The sequence below is a fragment of the Capricornis sumatraensis genome, chromosome 6 (genome assembly GCF_032405125.1).
Source record: "Capricornis sumatraensis isolate serow.1 chromosome 6, serow.2, whole genome shotgun sequence".
Taxonomy (NCBI): Eukaryota; Metazoa; Chordata; class Mammalia; order Artiodactyla; family Bovidae; genus Capricornis; species Capricornis sumatraensis.
Genome location: NC_091074.1, coordinates 121,064,198 through 121,082,360, shown reverse-complemented (window position 1 = coordinate 121,082,360; position 18,163 = coordinate 121,064,198). Strand labels below are relative to the sequence as shown.

The following is an 18,163-nucleotide window of genomic DNA, read 5'->3' as shown; positions in this document are numbered from 1 at the left end:
GTGTCCTGGTCCTTTGACCTTCTTTCTTTCTCCCTTGGTCCGCATAGCGGAAGCTTCGTCAGTTTTGCTAGTCTTCTCAAAGAGCCAGACTCCTTCACACTGGTTTTCTCTGCTCCGCTTCGCTACTTCCAGCCCCAGTCTTCATTATTTCCTTCCGTCTGCTTTCACTGTGTTTAGTTTGCTCTTCCTCTGTGTGTATAAACACATATATATTTAAAATTACTAAAGAAATGTCAGTGCTTAATTAGAAGATATTCTCTAATATAAAAAAAAGCAGAAAAAGAGGAACAGAAACAAAAATTATGTGAGACACCTAGGCAACGGAAAGTAGAATGGCAGACCTGAGCCTAACTATACCAATAATAGAATCGCATTTCAATGATTGAATAGCCCAATTAAAAGGTAAAATTTCAGACTAAATAGAAAAGACAGATCTATCTTCAAGAGACACATTTTAGATACAAACAGTTAAAGAAAAGATGAGAAAGATATCGTAAACAATAAACACAAGGAAGATGGGGTGGTTATAGTAGTGCCACACAGAACAGAATTTTAAACTAAAATTGTTAGAAATAAAGAAGAGAGAGGTATTTTTTAAAGGTAAGTGTTTAAGTCATCAGGAAGCTATAACCATTAACACTATGTGTGCCCCAAACGGAACCCGAAATGCATGAAGCCAGAACTAACAGCAGGAGGGGCAGGCCGCTCAGCAGCGACAGCGGGAAGCCTCGGCTCCCGGCGCCAGCACTGGACAGGAGGCCAGGGAGAACCTCGAGAAGACGCTGGGCTCCAACGCAGCCATAAGCCAGACAGACCCAGTGACGTCTGGAGAGCCTCCATCTGCAGGAGGAAAGGGGGATTCTAGGGTTTTGAACTTGGTTTCAGTATATCTGTCTAGGATGCTGAGACAGGGTAGTTTAAGCCCACAGCTTGAGCTGTGCCTCCCGTGGTGGCAGCGTGGCGTTGCTGAGCAGGGCTGACGGGGGCTGGGGACAGCACTGCCCCCTCCCAGTCCTGAGGCCCCGGGCCCCAGCGCCTCCTCCCAGCATCTCTTCTCTTCCTACTTCAGGTCCAGCGCGATCCAGGTGCAGGCCCTGGATGGGGTGAGCTCGGGGCCCCTCCAGTTTCACGCGGCCCAGGAGCGTGCCGACTGGCTGAGGGTGGTGTCGGCCAACATCAGCAAGCTGATGCTGCAAAACATGAGCATGGAGACGGCCCCCTGTCCCTGGGCTTGCTTTTCAGTCCATGGAAATAGTCATGACTCTTTGTTATTTAAGATTAACCCTAAAACAGTTGGTCATGACATCAAACAGAAGCACGTACTTTTAAAGCTTTTATTTGGAGGATAATCGCTTTACAGTATTGTGACGGTTTCTGCCGTTCATCTGCATGAATCAGCCTCGGGCCTCCACGTGTCCCCTCCCTCTTGAACTTCCCTCCCCCGTCCCACCCCGCCCCCTAGGTTGTCACAGAGCACTATTCACAGTGGCTAGGACAAGGAAGCAACCTAGATCTCCATCGATAAGCGAAGGGATCAAGAAGTTGTGGTGTACGCGTCCAGAGGAATGTTACTCAGCTGTAAAAAGAGCACATTTGAGTCAGTCCCAGTGGCGTGGATGAGCCTGGAGCCTGTGATACAAAGGGAAGTAAATCAGAAAGAGAAAGACAAACCTCGTGCTCTCTTTTTCAACACATTGAATCTCTAACTAAGAAAAAGGGAAAGGTTAAGTCACCCGAAAGTTTCCCGGCGTGAGAGGAGAGGCTGAGTCAGCGTCTGGTCTCTTCACCTTGGCCTGTCTCTTGTCTCCCCCTTGCCACGCACCTGCACAGCGTTCCCTGTGAGCGTGCACTTTACATGTTCTCTGTCCAAATGCACTGATGAAATGTGACATGTATTTGGGGAACCCAACTCGGGTAGAGATGTAACTTTCCAAAACATAGAGGTAGCTTAGAAAGAGGCACGGCCCCCAGATATTCTCAGCGGCTCACAGCAGGTCCCCAGGAGGGAGCAGGTGCTCTGTCTCCTTGAATGGTCCGTGTAATGATCAAGGTCAATATTGAAATAAATAAATGTACTAAAACCACATGAGGTGGGAGCAGCACCTGAATAATTCCGAAGTTCCCTAGAGCAGCCCGTACCCTGGCGGTAACATCGTGGCCACAGCCGCAGGGGCTCACAGAAGGAGCAGCCCTTGGCCGAAGGTGGCCGTGGACCAGTCTCGTGGTCCTCAGGCCCCACTGGGTGACTCGCCCCACTGTGCACATTCGCGCCCCTAGGCCTGCTCTGGTCCAGGCCAGCTGGGGGCGGGCGGGACCTGTGTGTTTGGAGGCCCGAGTTGTGAGGGGAGGGCCCCGCAGCCACCCTCGCGGCCCCGTCTCTCTCACTACCGACTTGCTCCTGGACGCTGCCCAACACTGGTTCCTGAGCACTTTGAAATACCAGGGAAGCAGAAACGCACGAGATTCATATTCCGACGACCCCAGGGGCTCTCAGCTACACAGGAGGTGCCACGTGTGCGCTAAGTTGCTTTAGGCATGTCTGACGCTGTGCCGTGCTATGGACTGTAGCCCGCCAGCCTCTCTGTCCGCGGGATTCTCCAGGAAAGAATACCGGAGTGGCCTGCCATTCTCTCTTCCAGGGGATCTTCCTGACCCAGGGATCAAACCTGCATCTCTTGAGCCTCCTGCATTGGCAGGCGGACTCTTCACCACTAGTGCCACCTGGGAAGCCCCCCAGATTCTCTCTAAGACCTCAGTTTTCCAACTTGACATGTGATTTCAAGGGTATCTGGGTGGATAAAAGGCAAAGAGAAAGGCCAGGTGGTGGCCGCTTGGTATTTGCAGAAGCACTGGGCTCCGTGTGAATCTCGCACACTGGGGTGCTGGGCGGGGCAGAGCGAAGGAGACTTGAGCCCGAGAGCCAGAACTGCGGGTGCAGAGCCCCGCTCCCGCGGCAGTCTTGCCTGATCTATTATTCTGGACCTTTGTGTCCTCGCTGGTTGGACTTTGCAGGATTGCTGGGAGAATCGGGGAAGGAGTGTGAGCTGTGAAACTACAGTCGCCTGAGATGGTGTGTGCAGAAGGCATTTCCCCCAGGCTTTCAGATGTTGAAGTGTAAGCTTCTGCTGCCCCATAGCTTCTCTTACATAAAGTGCTGCTAACTGAGAAACAGCAGAGTCGGCGTGCTCGTCTCGGGTGCCCTGTTATGAGACTCACTGCCACACAGTCCTCTGTGCTCTGGTTTGGTTTTCAGGAAGGAAAAGCATTATAAAAGAAACTTACTTCTGGGGACAGTTCATGCAGCTAATTAATTTCAGTTGCCAATTAGACAGGTTGAATAATTACGCCATTAATATAATTATACTGACTCCTTGCTTCCCTCTCTCTACAGATGAAAATGGCAAATAAATGCTGTTCTCCTTGTGACCAGGTAGGATTTGTGGTTTTCATGTTGATCATACAATGTCTCCAAAAGTTGCCTCTTTCTGGTTTTGAAACCTGATTTGGAAATTTTGGCAGAGAAGCATTAGCACACGTGTGATGAAGTCACCGTCCTCACCTTCAGAGCCACCTCCGTAAAGCTGCTTGTTTATCCTGGAGATTGCAGGGCAGGAACCGTCCCGCCTGAGGGTGCCAGGTTACCACCGGGTGGTCTAGGGGCGCCTACATTTTATGAAGGAACCGGGGCCAAGCGATGACCCAGATGTGACTGTGGAGGCTTCGGGGGGCTTGACGGCTGAGACCAGCCTGTAGGATTTGGAATCGGCAGCATCATGTAAGCTTCTTGGCCAGCTCCTTCACTGGGACGTTTCACTCTGGGGGGCCTTTGGCAGGGCAAGTGCTGCTGCAGGCAGGTGGGAGGAGAGCACTGTCCTGCCCCGGCACGCAGGCCTTTGTTCGCCTGGAGCAGGGTTGCTGCAGCCCCACGTCCTCAGGAGCCCTCAGCCCGTTCCTTCCAAGAGCAAAGTGAAGTAAAGTGAAAGTCACTCGGTCGTATCTGACTCTTTGCAACCCTATGGCCTATACAGTCCATGGAATTCTCCAAGCCAGAATACTGGAGGGGGTCGCCTTTCCCTTCTCCAGGGGATCTTCCCAACCCAGGAATTGAACCGGGGTCTCCTGCATCGCAGGCAGATTCTTTACCAACTGAGCCACAAGGAAGCTCCAAGAGCAAAGTCCAGCTTATAATATACCCGGTTTTCTGACTCAAGGACAGCTCACTCACTAGGCCTGTAACTATGTAGTTGTATGTCAGATGAATAAACTTTGAAGTCACTACGTTCTTTTTCTATCTCCTTTTTGATAAAGTCATAGTTTAAGCTGTAAGTGGGAATTTTTTAACTGGAGAGTGCATGAGCTTTCCACAGCTCTCACAGGTTTGAGTAGTATTCACTGCAGTCTCAAGTCAAGAGAACAAAAGGAATGCATACGGTCTGCTTTAAACAGTGCTGAGGGATAAAATTTGTATTCAGAATGGAAGGCATTCAGGAGCGTAAAACCTGCCAATCAAGTATTTACTGAAAACTAGGAAATTAGGACCATGTCTTAAACCCCTCTAAACAACAGGTTTAAATTAGAAAAGAGACACAAAGAAAAGTTCTTTTATTTCTTGTGATGTTGTTTCTAAATTTATGAAGAAGTAGCTTTGTTTAGGGGCGTCCCCGGAGGCTCAGTGGTAAGGAACCCTCCTGCCAATGCAGGAGATGCGGGTTCAGGCCCGGGGTCGGGAAGGTCCCCTGGAGGAGGAAATGGCAGCCCGCTCCAGTGCTCTTGCCTGGAGAGTCCCGTGGACGGAGGAGCCTGGCGGGCTGCAGCCCTTGGGGTCGCCAAGAGCCGGGCTTGACTTAGTGGCTAACCAGCAACAACAGAAGCTTCGTGACACAGCTAAGTGAGAGCGGCAGCCTTTTAAGGAGAAATGGCAGCCCGCTCCAGTGCTCTTGTCTGGAGAATCCCAGGGAGGGGGCAGCCCGGTGGGCTGCTGTCTATGGGGTCGCACAGTCGGACACGACTGAAGCGACTTAGCAGCAGCAACAGCCCCATGAATGTCTGAGCTAATACAGGGCTCGTTCCATCTCGTCACACAGACAGCGGAGTTTTCCTGCTGTGCTTTGTGTTTCCAAGACATTTCTCTCGGACTTTTCCCCCAGGACCCTCCGCCCCCTAGTTCACGCTTAAAGCCTGTCTTCTTGAGTCTGAAACCGGCCTCTGGATCCCAACACTTGAGTTAAATCTCAGAGACAGTTTTGGGTGAAGTAGGGAAGAACAGCTTTATTGCCTTGCCCATGAAAGGGGGCCGCAGCAGGCGTACTCCCGGAACTGTGTGCCCCCCAGGGACGGCTGGGCCGCGGGGCGTCCCCTCGTCCGGCGGGGGGAGTGCTGATCAGCATCCTGGCACGTGCAGGGCCCGCGTTCGCCTGGCATCAGGTGAGCTTGTGCTGGGCTTCAGTGGTTCCTATCAAATGGATACCTTCTCTCTGGAATGAAGAGGCTTCATCAGGGAGTTTACATCTTCCATCTGGTGGGGTTTTCATTCTGCAGAAGAGCTCAAAACACTGTTCTGCGTGCCCCCAAGGGGAGGCAGGACCCAGCCCCAAGGACGCGCTTCTGGCGCTCCACGCCCCCTCCCTCTCTCCGCATCCGGTCCCGTCCCTGATTGGCAGCTGCTGAGATCTGCCCTTTGGAACCCAGGGAGGTCCCCGAGGCTGAGTGAAGCCTATTCCCCACAAGCTAGAGCTGGGGACACGGAAGGCCTTTTTTGTCCAGGAGCCCGAGGGGCCTACGTGGTTTTAGGACCTCGGAGAGCCTGCCCTCCAGGAGCCCCTCCCTTCAGCTGCTCCGCGGCCTGTCACAGTGACGTCATCCTCTCCAGGACTGTCCAAACACATTACACATGGTCGGCGGTCTGGAAACACGCACACACGAGTGCCCATTACGCTGAGAACGCGCAGCTTTCGAAGGACTTGAACCTGACCTGTTCCGAGGACACTGCGTTCTCGTGGCCGTACTTGACTGCCCGGCAGGTTGAAAAGAGCACCCATCTGGAAATCAAAACGTGTTTTGTTTTACTTAGAAATTAACTCTTCTTTCTCAGTGAATCACACGAGAGAACCATGAACTAGTTCAAGGAAAGTTAAAACCATCTGAGGAGCAAAACTCCCGGCACAAGGGACATGAAATGAGTTAGGTTTCAAAGGCCTCCTGAGCAGCGGAGTAATTCTGCAATGGTTTTATAAATTTTATCACGTATTAAGCCACATTTGTATGATGTCAGTTTTGGTGGTCTGATATGAACAGAACCTGGATTCTGATCCCACTGACCCCTTCTCTGGTGGTGTAGTTGGAACAAATTAACATCTGAGCCCCAGTTTCTTACTCTATGAAATAAGACAGTGGTAATGGCAGAGTACATCATGAGAAACTCTGGGCTGGAAGAAGCACAAGCGGGAATCAAGACTGCCGGGAGAAATATCAATAACCTCAGATATGCAGATGACACCACCCTTATGGCAGAACGTGAAGAGGAACTAAAAAGCCTCTTGATGAAAGTGAAAGAGGAGAGTGAAAAAGTTGGCTTAAAGCTCAACATTCAGAAAACGAAGATCATGGCATCTGGTCCCATCACTTCATGGCAAATAGATGGGGAAACAGTGGAAACAGTGTCAGACTTTATTTTGGGGGGCTCCAAAATCACTGCAGATGGTGACTGCAGCCATGAAATTAAAAGACACTTACTCCTTGGAAGGAAAGTTTTGACCAACCTAGATAGCATATTGAAAAGCAGAGACATCAGTTTGCCAACAAAGGTCCATCTAGTCAAGGCTATGGTTTTTCCTGTGGTCATGTATGGATGTAAGAGTTGGACTGTGAAGAAAGCTGAGCACCGAAGAATTGATGCTTTTGAACTGTGGTGTTGGAGAAGACTCTTGAGAGTCCCTTGGACTGCAAGGAGATCCAACCAGTCCATTCTAAAGGAGATCAGCCCTGGGATTTCTTCGGAAGGAATGATGCCAAAGCTGAAACTCCAGTACTTTGGCCACCTCATGCGAAGAGTTGACTGATTGGAAAAGACCCTGATGCTGGGAGGGATTGGGGGCAGGAGGAGAAGGGGATGACAGAGGATGAGATGGCTGGATGGCATCACTGACTCGATGGACGTGAGTCTGGGTGAACTCCGGGAGTTGGTGATGGACAGGGAGGCCTGGTGTGCTGCGATTCATGGGGTTGCAAAGAGTTGGACACGACTGAGCGACTGAACTGAACTGAATGGGTACTCTAATGTGGTTATTTTTTTTTAACCTTAATATTTTTGTATAACTTTGAATTTACTCAAGGGGTGGATTTGATTATCTGGAAGGAAACACACTGTGTGGGGCTGTGAGAGAGCTAAGCCCTGCCCTGATATGCCAAGTTTTTAGTAGAGGACTGTTTCACATTTCTCCAAAAGCTAAACATTTTGTATGCATGCTAGGAGTTTAGATTTATGATGTTAGACCCTGTTTAAAAAAGGAAAGTTTTTTTCTCATTTTTAGCAATTAATCATTGATTTTGGAAGGTAATAAAAATAGTATTTGAATAAGCATGAAAAAATAAAGGCATTTGACAACCGCTGAAATTGACACATGAAAACAAAAGGAAACAGACCCGGAAGGATAGTAAGAAAGGCATAGAGTATAGATTTAGACTTTTATGTCTGGCAAATAAGATGACTAACTTGTCATCTGATCTAAAAGTGATAGTGAGACGACGGGAGTAAATTTAGAATTGTCCCAGGAAATCCAGGACAAATGGTCACCTTGCCAAAACAGCAAGAACCTATTTTACAAAATAAATTTCTTCTGAAAAACCTCACTTACAGTGGATACCTGAATCAGCAAAACCAAAAGAAGCCTAAATAACTCAAGGTTTTCGAGCTTCTTCAGTGGAAAGGAAGAGACTAGTTGGGCAGTTATTACCTGGTGGGCGTTAGCTACTCATTTTCACTCAGTCAAGTGAAAAAATGAAGAAAAAGGAACTTTCTATAAATTGAAACCAGGAAAGATAAAGAAAAATATGCTCTTTATTTTAATGGTTATATGCCCTTAATTTAATACAATCAGATAGGTGTTCATAAAATTATGGTTTTATTTCTTGGAATATTTAATAGGTCATTAGAAAGTTCATAATACAAAAGATAAAAGTAGCTTTTCTTAAAATTATTTATGCACTGCATATACCTAACGAAGAGCCATAGAGCAGGCAATGTTCCCAGTGACAGCTGAGCGACAATTTATTTCTTTGCTAACTGATCCAGGCAGAATTAAGTTACATACGGAAGTGCATTAACTTCACATCCAATTTACAGACGTGTCAGGTTATTAACAGTCTGTGTGTCACCGTCTTTGCTAGAAGATGAGCTCCCAGTTTGCTCCTCAGTATGTGACTTCCTGCTGGACGTGCGCCCAGCACTGTACCAACCAAACAAGGGAGGAAAAGCAGCAGCTTAAAGACTGCCACAGCCGGGGGTCGTGCCCGCCGGCCTGGAGCGAAGGGGCCCCCACAGCTGGTGCCCGTGTCTCTAGAGAGAGAGGGCAGCTCTCAGGGAATCAGAGGGGTCTCTGTCCCCAGTACGCTGTCCTCACGAGAAGACCACTTGCTGCTGCTCGGCTGGAGACAGTCCCAGCTTCTCCAAGTCAGCCTGGAAGTCCCACATTCAGCCTCCTGCTCACCCTTGGTCCATCTGTAAAGGGAATCTATCCGCCTATCGTCTGTCTATCCATCTGTCTATCCATGCTTAGCTATCTATCACCCGTCTATGGGTCTGTTCACCTGCCCGTGTGTCTGTCGTCCACCTATCCGTCCATCCATCCACATCTGTCTTATCTGTCTACCTGCTGCTGCTAAGTCGCGTCAGTCATGTCCGACTCTGTGCGACCCCATAGACGGCAGCCCACCAGGCTCCCCCGTCCCTGGGATTCTCCAGGCAAGAGCACTGGAGTGGGGTGCCATTTCCTTCTTCAGTGCATGAAAGTGAAAAGTGAAAGGGAAGTCGCTCAGTTGTATCCGACCCTTAGCGACCCCATGGACTGCAGCCCACCAGGCTCCTCCGTCCCTGGGATTTGCCAGGCAAGAGCACTGGAGTGGGCTGCCATCGCCTTCTCCTATCTGTCCACCTATTGACATATTTTCATGTCTGGGTATTCAGCTCTGTCTTAAGCTAAGTTACCCCGTATTAGGCTCCAGTGTATCATCCACCTCTTGTGGGACCTACATCACCATCTCTGAGTATTTCATGAAGACAAAGATTGTTGGAGACTTGGCAGCATTTTGAAAAGTAAAGAAAAAAACAACAGAGTTTTTCCTCGTTACAGGCAAAAGAATTACTTATATTATGTAGGCCCCATACATATGTGTAGGCCCCTTATGTATATGTAGGCGCCTTACATATGTGTAGGTCACTTACGTGTATGTAGGCCCCTTACGTGTGTGTAGGCCCCTTACATATATGTACATGAATTACTGCGTCTGCCCTGCCCCTGTGAGATCAAGCTGAAGCTTGGTCTGCTAGGGGTCCTCAGCAGAGGAAATGTCTGCAGTCTTAGGGGCCCTCACGCCATTCTGCTAGAGACCCGCCAAGGGCTGTTTTCTTTCTGTGACTTGGTTTTCCTTCTGAATGGTGTTCATTTTTTGGTCCTACCAGCCTTTACTAAATTAGTAGTTTGAAAGAATCTGGGTAAGATTCCTGGTGATAGACACAGTATCAAAGCCGATTTTTGAGCTTGCTAGTGACTTAAAGATTTGCAATAATTGGAGAAGGGGGTGACAGAGCATATGATGGTTAGATGGAATCAGCGACTCAATGAACGTGAGTCTGAGCAAACTTCAGGAGATGGTGAAGGACAGGGAGGCCGGTGTGCTGCGGTCTGTGGGGTCACAGAGTCAGACACGGCTGAGGCGACTTAGCAGGCACATATACAGTGACAGGTGGGGTCACTCACGCTTCCTTTCAAGAAATTTTAAGGAACAAGCCCTCCTTGCCTCGTGGGTGTGGAGCAGATACAGGTAAAGGCATGGGCCTCGTCCTCAGAGAGCGTGTGATGTAAGGCAGACGCCGAGGGAAGTGGGAAAAGACACCCAGGGAAGACACCCCGGGTTCTGCCTTAGCTTATTGTTAAATTCATGCACTCAGTTCTTAAGCTACATGACTGTCTCCATTGACTTTTCAAATCATATTCTGACTCGTGACAGTTCGCATTGCGTGTCACTGGTATCTAATGTTGTTGTGTCATGTTCGGTGTTGAAGTCGAGCTATAAAGAAGCAGCCATTTCTCCCCCATGTATTAATGAAATGTTTACTACAGAAAGGGAAAATATACTAGTTGTTTTTGCAACCTCAGAGACAGATTAGAAATACTAATCTCTAATAGAATGTGATTAAATAACTGTTTTAAATATATGTAGAAGGCAGAACTCTGATATAGCTGAGACATCCAACACGGGCCAAAACTAAGGTAACTCAGAAGCTCGTGTCCCGAGCCCGGACCGGTGCAGCAGAAGCTTGTGTTCCAAGCCTGGCCCGGTGCAGCGGAAGCTCGAGTTCCGAGCCTGGCCCGAGCCTGGCCCGGTGCAGCGGAAGCTCGTGTTCCGAGCCTGGCCCGGTGCAGCAGTCTGGACCTGGGTGTCTCACATTTGTGCCGTGTGCCCAGATTGCAGGGTGGTCGTGGCCGGGTCGGACTGTGGGGTGGGCGGCCTGCTGTCTGCCCTCTCCACCCAGCGGCCCCATGCTCTGAACGGGGCCTGGCAGTTCATTCTGAAGGTTTTGCTCCCCAGGTCGTCCACATGGGCTGGGTCAGCGAGAGACTGGAAGGTGCCGGCTCGTCTCAGACCTTCAGACCCAGGTTCCTGGCGCTGAAGGGCTCATCCCTCTACGTCTTCGTCTCTCCTCCGGTAAGCGGGCCCTCGGGGCTGGGAGGGACGCTGAGGAGGCCGTCGCTGAAGAAGCGTCAGGCCCAGCGTTTGGAAGCGGTCAGGAGGGTGTGTGGCGGGCCCGCCTCCAGCTTGACATCTGCTGATGGAAAGGGCTCCGCTGTGGACCCCGGGCCCTTCTCACTCTGAACTCATTCATCAGCCGGCCACGTTTTCCTTCTTTTCAAGCAGCCACTGAGACGTGAGAGTGTTTTCCTGCTGAAGGTCCCAGCGGCTTGGAGGTGGGGGTGCAGAGGCGTGGGGGTCTCTGACCACTGTTTATGTGGTCAAAAGAGCCACAAAGCAGGAGAAAAGCCTTCTCGTCAGACGTTTCTAACTTCATGGTCAAATGGTGAAACACAGAGAGACAGCTCACTCATGTCCTCCACGTTTTATAAAAATAAACAGCCTGATCTAATGGGGCCCCCAGCAGAAATTTAATCCCGAGTGCTACAGTTTGCGGTTTATTTTCTAATTCTCACCAGCACCGCTTTCTCAAAACTGACCCCGTGTATGTGTGCCCTGCCTCCAGGCTTATCGGTTAAGGCCGATGCACTTTTGAGTCCGCTAATCAGAGCTGCAAACAAACAGCAAAACCTGATCGCTTCAGGACCTAAAAGTTGAGATGCAGGTCGCCTACAGCATTGCTGCTTTACTGCCATTAAAAATAAGCGCAAGGGTGTCCCTCCCTGTGGGGCCGCACGCTCTCTGTTGCCATCCGCCCTCCGCCCGTCAGCGGAGGCTGTAACCGTGTCTGTGGCCCGGCTGCTGTGAACGGTGAGGGACGTGGGGCGCAGGCTCTCGAGACTCAGGGTTTGTTTCCTTTGCGTAAATTTCCAGGAGTGGGATCGCTGGATCGAGCGGTACTTCCGCTCGCGTTTCTCTGAGGAGCCCGCGTGCCGGCTCCGCGGTGGCCGCGCGGTTCACTCTCCGCACATCCGCGCGGCGCTGCCGTCTCCTGCTGGGGTGATGGACGTGTTTATGACAAACAGGGGCTGCTGGTTTCACGCGCCTCTTCAGACTCATCAGTCGTGTACGGCGCATCTGTCAATCACACCTCAGTAAAGTTCTAAAAATAAAAAATAGTAGAGGACCAATCAAGTTTTACTCTCAGACATCTAGACAACAATGCGTGTCTTCAGTGACAAGCAAGGTTTTCTTTAATAAGCTCCTTCTTGGGGAATAATTTTAGAGGGTGAGATGATTCAGTAGTATCACCGACTCAATGAACATGAGTCTGAGCAAACTCTGGGAGGTGGTGAAGGACAGGTTAGCCAGGCGGGCTGCAGTCCATGGACCCACAAAGAGTCGGACACGACTTAGGGACTGAACAATTTCTGGCAGAGAAGCTGTGTCCAGGGAGCAGGATTCCCTGCAGGTTCCTGAGTGCTGACCTTGTACAGAACTGGGGTCCCTGTGTTGAAACTGAAGGATCATCAGTGGCAGAACACGGGGAACTAAACGGATGCCTCCAGGCCCATCTGCCCACAGAGCTTTTTTCTGTCCCCAGGACTCAAGCCAGGATTCCACCACGGACCTGAGTGTTTCAAAAACCAAGGCTGTGAATTACGAATGCTGGAGAGTTATCTACAGATTTGCATAATCACTGAATTTTTCTCAAATGCAGTGATGTTCTTTATTGTTGCTAGGAAAGTAAACAAGAATAACCACAGATAACCCCGACGGCCTCAGTCCAGGCCCTGTGATGTCACGGACGGCAGCTGGGGTGTGGCTGGCAGATCCGGAATCAGTACTCTGGGGCTCTGGGCTGAGGGGCCCCCGCTGGCCCAGGACAGTTGAGGGGAGGAGGGGAGGGCAGGGTCAGCCCTCCTATTACGACCCTCAGGGTATGAGTTTTTCCCACACACAGCATTCTAAATTGTGAGAATGCTTTAAATGTAAATCAAATTTCCATACTTGCTCTGGGGAAAGATGATTTCATCCACTTCCCGTGGCAGCTTCAGTTTCACAGACAGAAATTCTAACCCAGGGGTCACAGGGTCCTCCAGTATCTCCAGATGGATAGTGTCATTTCTGTTAACACCAGGCTTTGCTTGTTTATTTTGAAATCCCACGGCAAATTTTCTTGGCATCGATCTGCGTCACAAACATCACATCATACGAATCGATCACTGACCTCAGCCGCTGGGGTGTGTTTGCCTGGAGCCAGCTGCTACCGCCTGAATACTGTGCTCAGAAGCTTGAGACCTGCTCAGCGCTCTGCTCTGAGGGGGGCCTGGCCGAGGGGCTGAGTCGTCTCTCTGTACCCCAGGGGTGGGCCACCCCCCCGGCCTCGCTGGAACTGGGAGCAGCTTTTTCGTCTGCTCCTCCCTTTCCTTGGGTGGCTTTCGGGCTAAGCCCGACTCTGCGCCCCATGGACCGCAGCCCGCCAGGCTCACCTGTCTTTCCCCATCTCCCAGAGCTTGCTCAGACTCATGTCCTTACCATCTCATCCTCTAAAATTATTCCCCGAGAAAAAGCTTATTGAAGAAAATCTTGCTGATCACTGAAGACACTCATTATTGTGTAGATGTCTGAGAGTAAAACTTGATTTGCCTTCTAGTGTTTTTTAGTTTTAAAACTTCTACATGACAGGTCGTTTGGGAACAGCGTGCACACTGCATCTTCTCACAGCCGCGCCACCCCCCTTCCTGACTCTGGATTCGGGAGGTACAGATGCTCAGCCGACCCCCGAGGTGGAAAGGGCGGTGCAGCCGGTCTGGTCCTCTCTCCAAGCCCTGGCTGCCTCTGGACCGAGGTCGGCTGTCCCGGCTCTCACCAGTCAATTAAGGTTTGCGTGAATCCAGTGGGGGGGCTGGCGGCTGCCCCTGCACAGGAGCTGCCCCTCCGTGCTGACCCTGCCCACCATCTAGGGAAGCCGCGCCCCTCCCGCAGCGGGTGAGCGCCCCATCGGGGATGAGGCGCATGGTGGGCGGGGCACCCGGCTGGTTCCTGGTCCAAGGTGGGGGAAGCGCTCCCGCCCCCGGGGAAGTGCTCCCAGCCCAGCAGTGAGTGTCAGCCTCGCGTGGCCTGAGGCTCTGTTGCTAGGTGCATCGGTGTTAAGGATGGCTACCTCTGATGTGAGAACTGACCGTTCATCCTGATGTAATGACCTTCTTTGTCCCTGATAGCGCCCTTATTGTAAGGTGCGCTTGTTGTGCCCAGAGTCCGAGTCCCCAAAACTGAGACAATAAGACGTCCACAGCGATGCAAAAGCATGAAGGGGTTTATTGCTAGCTAGGGCTCAAGTCTCATCCAGCGCAGTGGAGCCTCCACGAGAGCCCCGAGCTCTGAATCACATCTACTTTTATACAGACAGTTCTTTGTCTTGTAACCGCATAGCTGATTGGTTAAACCGTACGCGCGCGCGGGACTTTTAACCTCGCATCCCTACCCGGATTGGCTCAGGTCTGGTGCGGGCGGGGCGGAGGCGGTGCTACAGGGATTTTTTTCTGATTGGTCGAGCTACACTGCCTGCGGGAGTTCCCAGTGCCTCAGCTTTCCTAGAGACTAAACCTCAGGCCTAGCGTGCCCCTTAGAGCCTGTCCTGGCTTCAGTTTGGTCCTAACAGCGCTCTGTAGGACAGTGATACCCCTCTGCTTTCTTTTGATCAGTGGAGTCTTTTCTCCATCCCTTGCACCCAGTCCACGTGTGTTTTGGGGCTGACGTCGGGCCCAGGCCAGTCCGTCTCTTTGGCTCCAGGAAGACTGGTGAGGCTTCCGTCTGTTCAGGCCTGTACAGGCTGCTGGTCACACAGGATTGCTCGTGCTCAGCCGCTTACCTGTGGAACCAGAAACACAGTAACTTTATGAATAGAAAAAAATTAAACATTGCTCCTACATAATGGCATTATGCTGGCTTACAGTGAAATGTTTAAATAATTTTCACAGACTGTCCGAAATAACGAAAGCATATTTTAAAATGGGGGCTGAAAGATTTAATGAGACAATGGAAATATTCACTCAGCAAAATGTTAGAGAAAAGGGCCTTGGGGAAAGAAAAAGTTGTAAGTTGAGGAGTGGAAGCTTTGGGCTGTAAACGGAATCTTCCCACTTCCTGGCTGAGAGAATTCAGACGCCGCACCCACCCTCTGCTGAGCTGCTAGCTGAATGCTTCACAGGATCAAGCTGAACACAAAGAGGCTTCATTTATATACTTAAAATGTCTCTGAAACTCCAAAGCATTTGCATTTCACAGATGAAATTTTACGCTTAGTACTCGGCAACTTCTCACTGTAAAAACAGCACACAAAATATGGACAGTGAATATTTACATGCGTGTAGATTTACATATGTGCATGTTCTGTCTTTCCTTGGGTGCTTGTATCCTGGAGCTAGCGGCAAATAGCCAGTAATGATTTCTGCTTTGCCCAAATCTAAAGCAGCCGTGTGTGAAGCTCTTCCCGCTATACGTATTTATGTCCTGCGTGCTGACATGGAGGGAGGTCGAGCTGGTGACGGGACTGTTGGTGACTCGCAGCGTCTCACCTGCATCCTGGCCCCGCTGGCGGGCTCTGCGTCCAGGCCCAGGCTGAAATGCAATTTGTGCAGCACGATGCGTTCGAGGCTGCAGAGCTGCTGCCTGGAGAAGGCGCCGCGGCACAGGGCCAGGAGCTGCTTCACGCACAGTGGGTGCACCTGCCCCTGTTTGCAAGCGATGAGCAGAGCCGTGACCGGAGTAGCGGGAAGCAGCCTGCAGCCTCGGGAGGGGCTCGGGGCCACCAGGCTTCTCGGGGCTGGGATGACAGGTACAGCTCTGTTGCGCGGCGGGGTGGGGGTTGGAAGGACAGCAGATAAATTCCTCTGGGAGAGCGGAGCCCCGAAGGCACCCGTCTGATGAGCCCTCGGCCTGCCGTCTAATCACACCTCTTCCCCTCTGTCCGCGGGGCGTCAGGCACTGCCAAGAATGCCCGGCCACCCGTGTGGGGCCTGCTGTCTATCGTTCTGTGTCAGAATGTCTCAGTGAACTTTTAAAAGGCCAGAGAGTCTGTGGTAAGTGATTTAGGAACAATGAAAGAGAAAGTCCTGTCCTCAAGGCTGGTTTCAGAGCTCCTCCAAGACAAGAGGAGGGAGACGCTGAAGGAGTTTGGGAGAAGGGGGGAGAAAGGCTCTAAGGAAGAGGAAGCCTGGGGCGGACGTGGCCGTGGGTTCCCTGGGCCCAGGTACCCGCGAGAGGATGCAGCCAGCCGGGAGGGTGGTGAGCCCAGGTCATAACCAAGGGCTGATCAACGCTGGAGAAGCTGGATTCTGGCCTTCGTGCGTACTTGACTGTCCTTCCCTAAAGTGAGCAGTCATTTCTGTTTGCAAATTGGAATCTGAAAAATAATGTTTCAACTGCTCATGTTTCCAAACACCATTAAAATGTGTTAAACAGCACTTATGAAACCAATTTTACAGCATCTAACAGCATTAACATACACATTACATAGCAGTTGCCTATGAATATGCAAGAACTATCGGAAGTAGCTTTAAGGTTGTCAATTAGGGAAATATATCACTTAAAAATTATCTACCTGGAACGAAATAAATCAAGAGAAGATGCGTAAGCTGAAGGCGCACCAGACAGTTACGTACCTAGTATAGAATATTATTACTCTGTGTCTCTTCTGTGGGTGCATGAGCGTTCCACGGCAATACCTAAATGTTCCAGGATGTTACGTCTGAGTGTCTGCAGTTTCAATTCTGTTTCAGATGAGATGTGCTCAGGTGAAATAGAGCATTGTCCAGACAGAGGGCAAGGCTTTTGAGAATCGATTCATAGACTTTGTTTGTGAGGCTTGCAGCGTTGAGGCCCCGCCCCTCTCATCACCCTGCCTCAGTGGGCATGGGTCCCAGCTGATGGGTGACCACCACCACGGGGTCCCCACACAGCTTCCAGAGGCTCTCAGGGCGGAAGCACTTCTCTTCAAGTCCAGGGAAGAAACAGTTCCACCCAGATGCCCGAGCCTCTTCTCAGCCTCAGGTGCCTCCCTGGTGGGGGCGTGTTCTCCTTGAAACGGTCACCGTGACCCAGAGGGTGAGGTGCCCAGCCTGACTCACGTCCAAGGGCGCCGCCGCCGGGGCTGAGCCCGCACCTGCCAGGATCACGGGAGCCGGGCGTGGAGAGGGGTCTTTCCCAGGTGCGGGGAAGAGGAGGCTGACTGTCAGCAGGAAAAATTGGATAGAAGAGACACCTCCAGCCACAGGTAGTCACTGCAGACCCACAGCAGGCAGGGCCTTAGCAGACAGGGCAGGCCCGTGGCAGAGTGAGTGAGGAGGCGTGCCCCTGGGAAGCCCAGAACCGCCTAGATCCTCTAAATGCGACCCAGAGTCGGTCCTTTACTTAAGGTGAGAGCATCCAAAACGAATTCCTAAAGTGACGCCCAACTGTGTGTAAAGGTAAGTTCCTCCATCACCAGGTTCTTGAATCAATAATGTGTGTAAACATCGAACCTCACGCCAAGACTCCAGGGTGGGAGCACGCAGCTCGCTGTCGGAGTCCACCACGGCGCCGTAGTCCGGTTTCCCAACTGTCCTGCTCCTGTTTAGGGTTTAATTAAGGAGAAGACACATCGACTCCCCTTCCTGTTGTAAATGTTTAAATTCTCATACTGAAACATCATTTATCTAATTACACGTATACTTTAAGCCCTTTCCCCAGTTTTATTGAGCTGCAATCGGGGAAAATGTGGCGCGTGTGGAGTGTACACTGGGACCGTCTGATGACCGTGTGCCTTGTCCGCGAGCCCCACAGCGGGGTAATGAACAGCTCCCTCACCTCGCACAGCTCCCCTTACTTTGGGTGAAAACGCCCAAGATTCACCTGTCTTGTGTTTCTTTCAGGTGAGCACATTGGATTGGGTCCGAGCAGAGAAAGCCTATCACCTCTGTGAGGTTCTGTGTAAAGTTCACAAGGTAAGTGGAGCATCCTTCGCACACCAGATGTGTCCGTGCTGACAGCACTCCCTTTGTGGTTGAAAAGGGAGAGAGAGATTCACCGCTGTCGAAACAGTCGAATGACACGCGCGTACAGGTTCGTCCCACCACCGTTCATCGAAATTCCACAAAAGAAAGTCATAGAGGTGCTTTCAAGTCTGTTTTATGTCGGCTCTGCATTATTTCATTCTGGCCTTTTTATATTTACAACTTGTTTGTATGGCTTTCCATACACTTAGAAGTGGAAGGAAATGGCAACCCACTCCAAGATTCTTGCCTGGAGCACCGCATGGACAGAGGAGCCTGGC

The 18,163-nt window shown here is 50.9% G+C and overlaps 1 protein-coding gene across 1 annotated transcript in view; it reads left to right on the top strand.

The window, feature by feature from the left end:
- SNTG2 (syntrophin gamma 2) overlaps positions 1 to 18,163 on the top strand; it is an 81,452-nt gene that overhangs the window by 47,867 nt on the left and 15,422 nt on the right. Inside the window, exons 10-13 of the mRNA XM_068973664.1 lie at positions 1,070 to 1,199; positions 3,392 to 3,430; positions 10,807 to 10,923; positions 17,763 to 17,834. Coding sequence (XP_068829765.1) covers positions 1,070 to 1,199; positions 3,392 to 3,430; positions 10,807 to 10,923; positions 17,763 to 17,834 — 358 coding nt within the window. The remainder of the gene's footprint in view (positions 1 to 1,069; positions 1,200 to 3,391; positions 3,431 to 10,806; positions 10,924 to 17,762; positions 17,835 to 18,163) is intronic.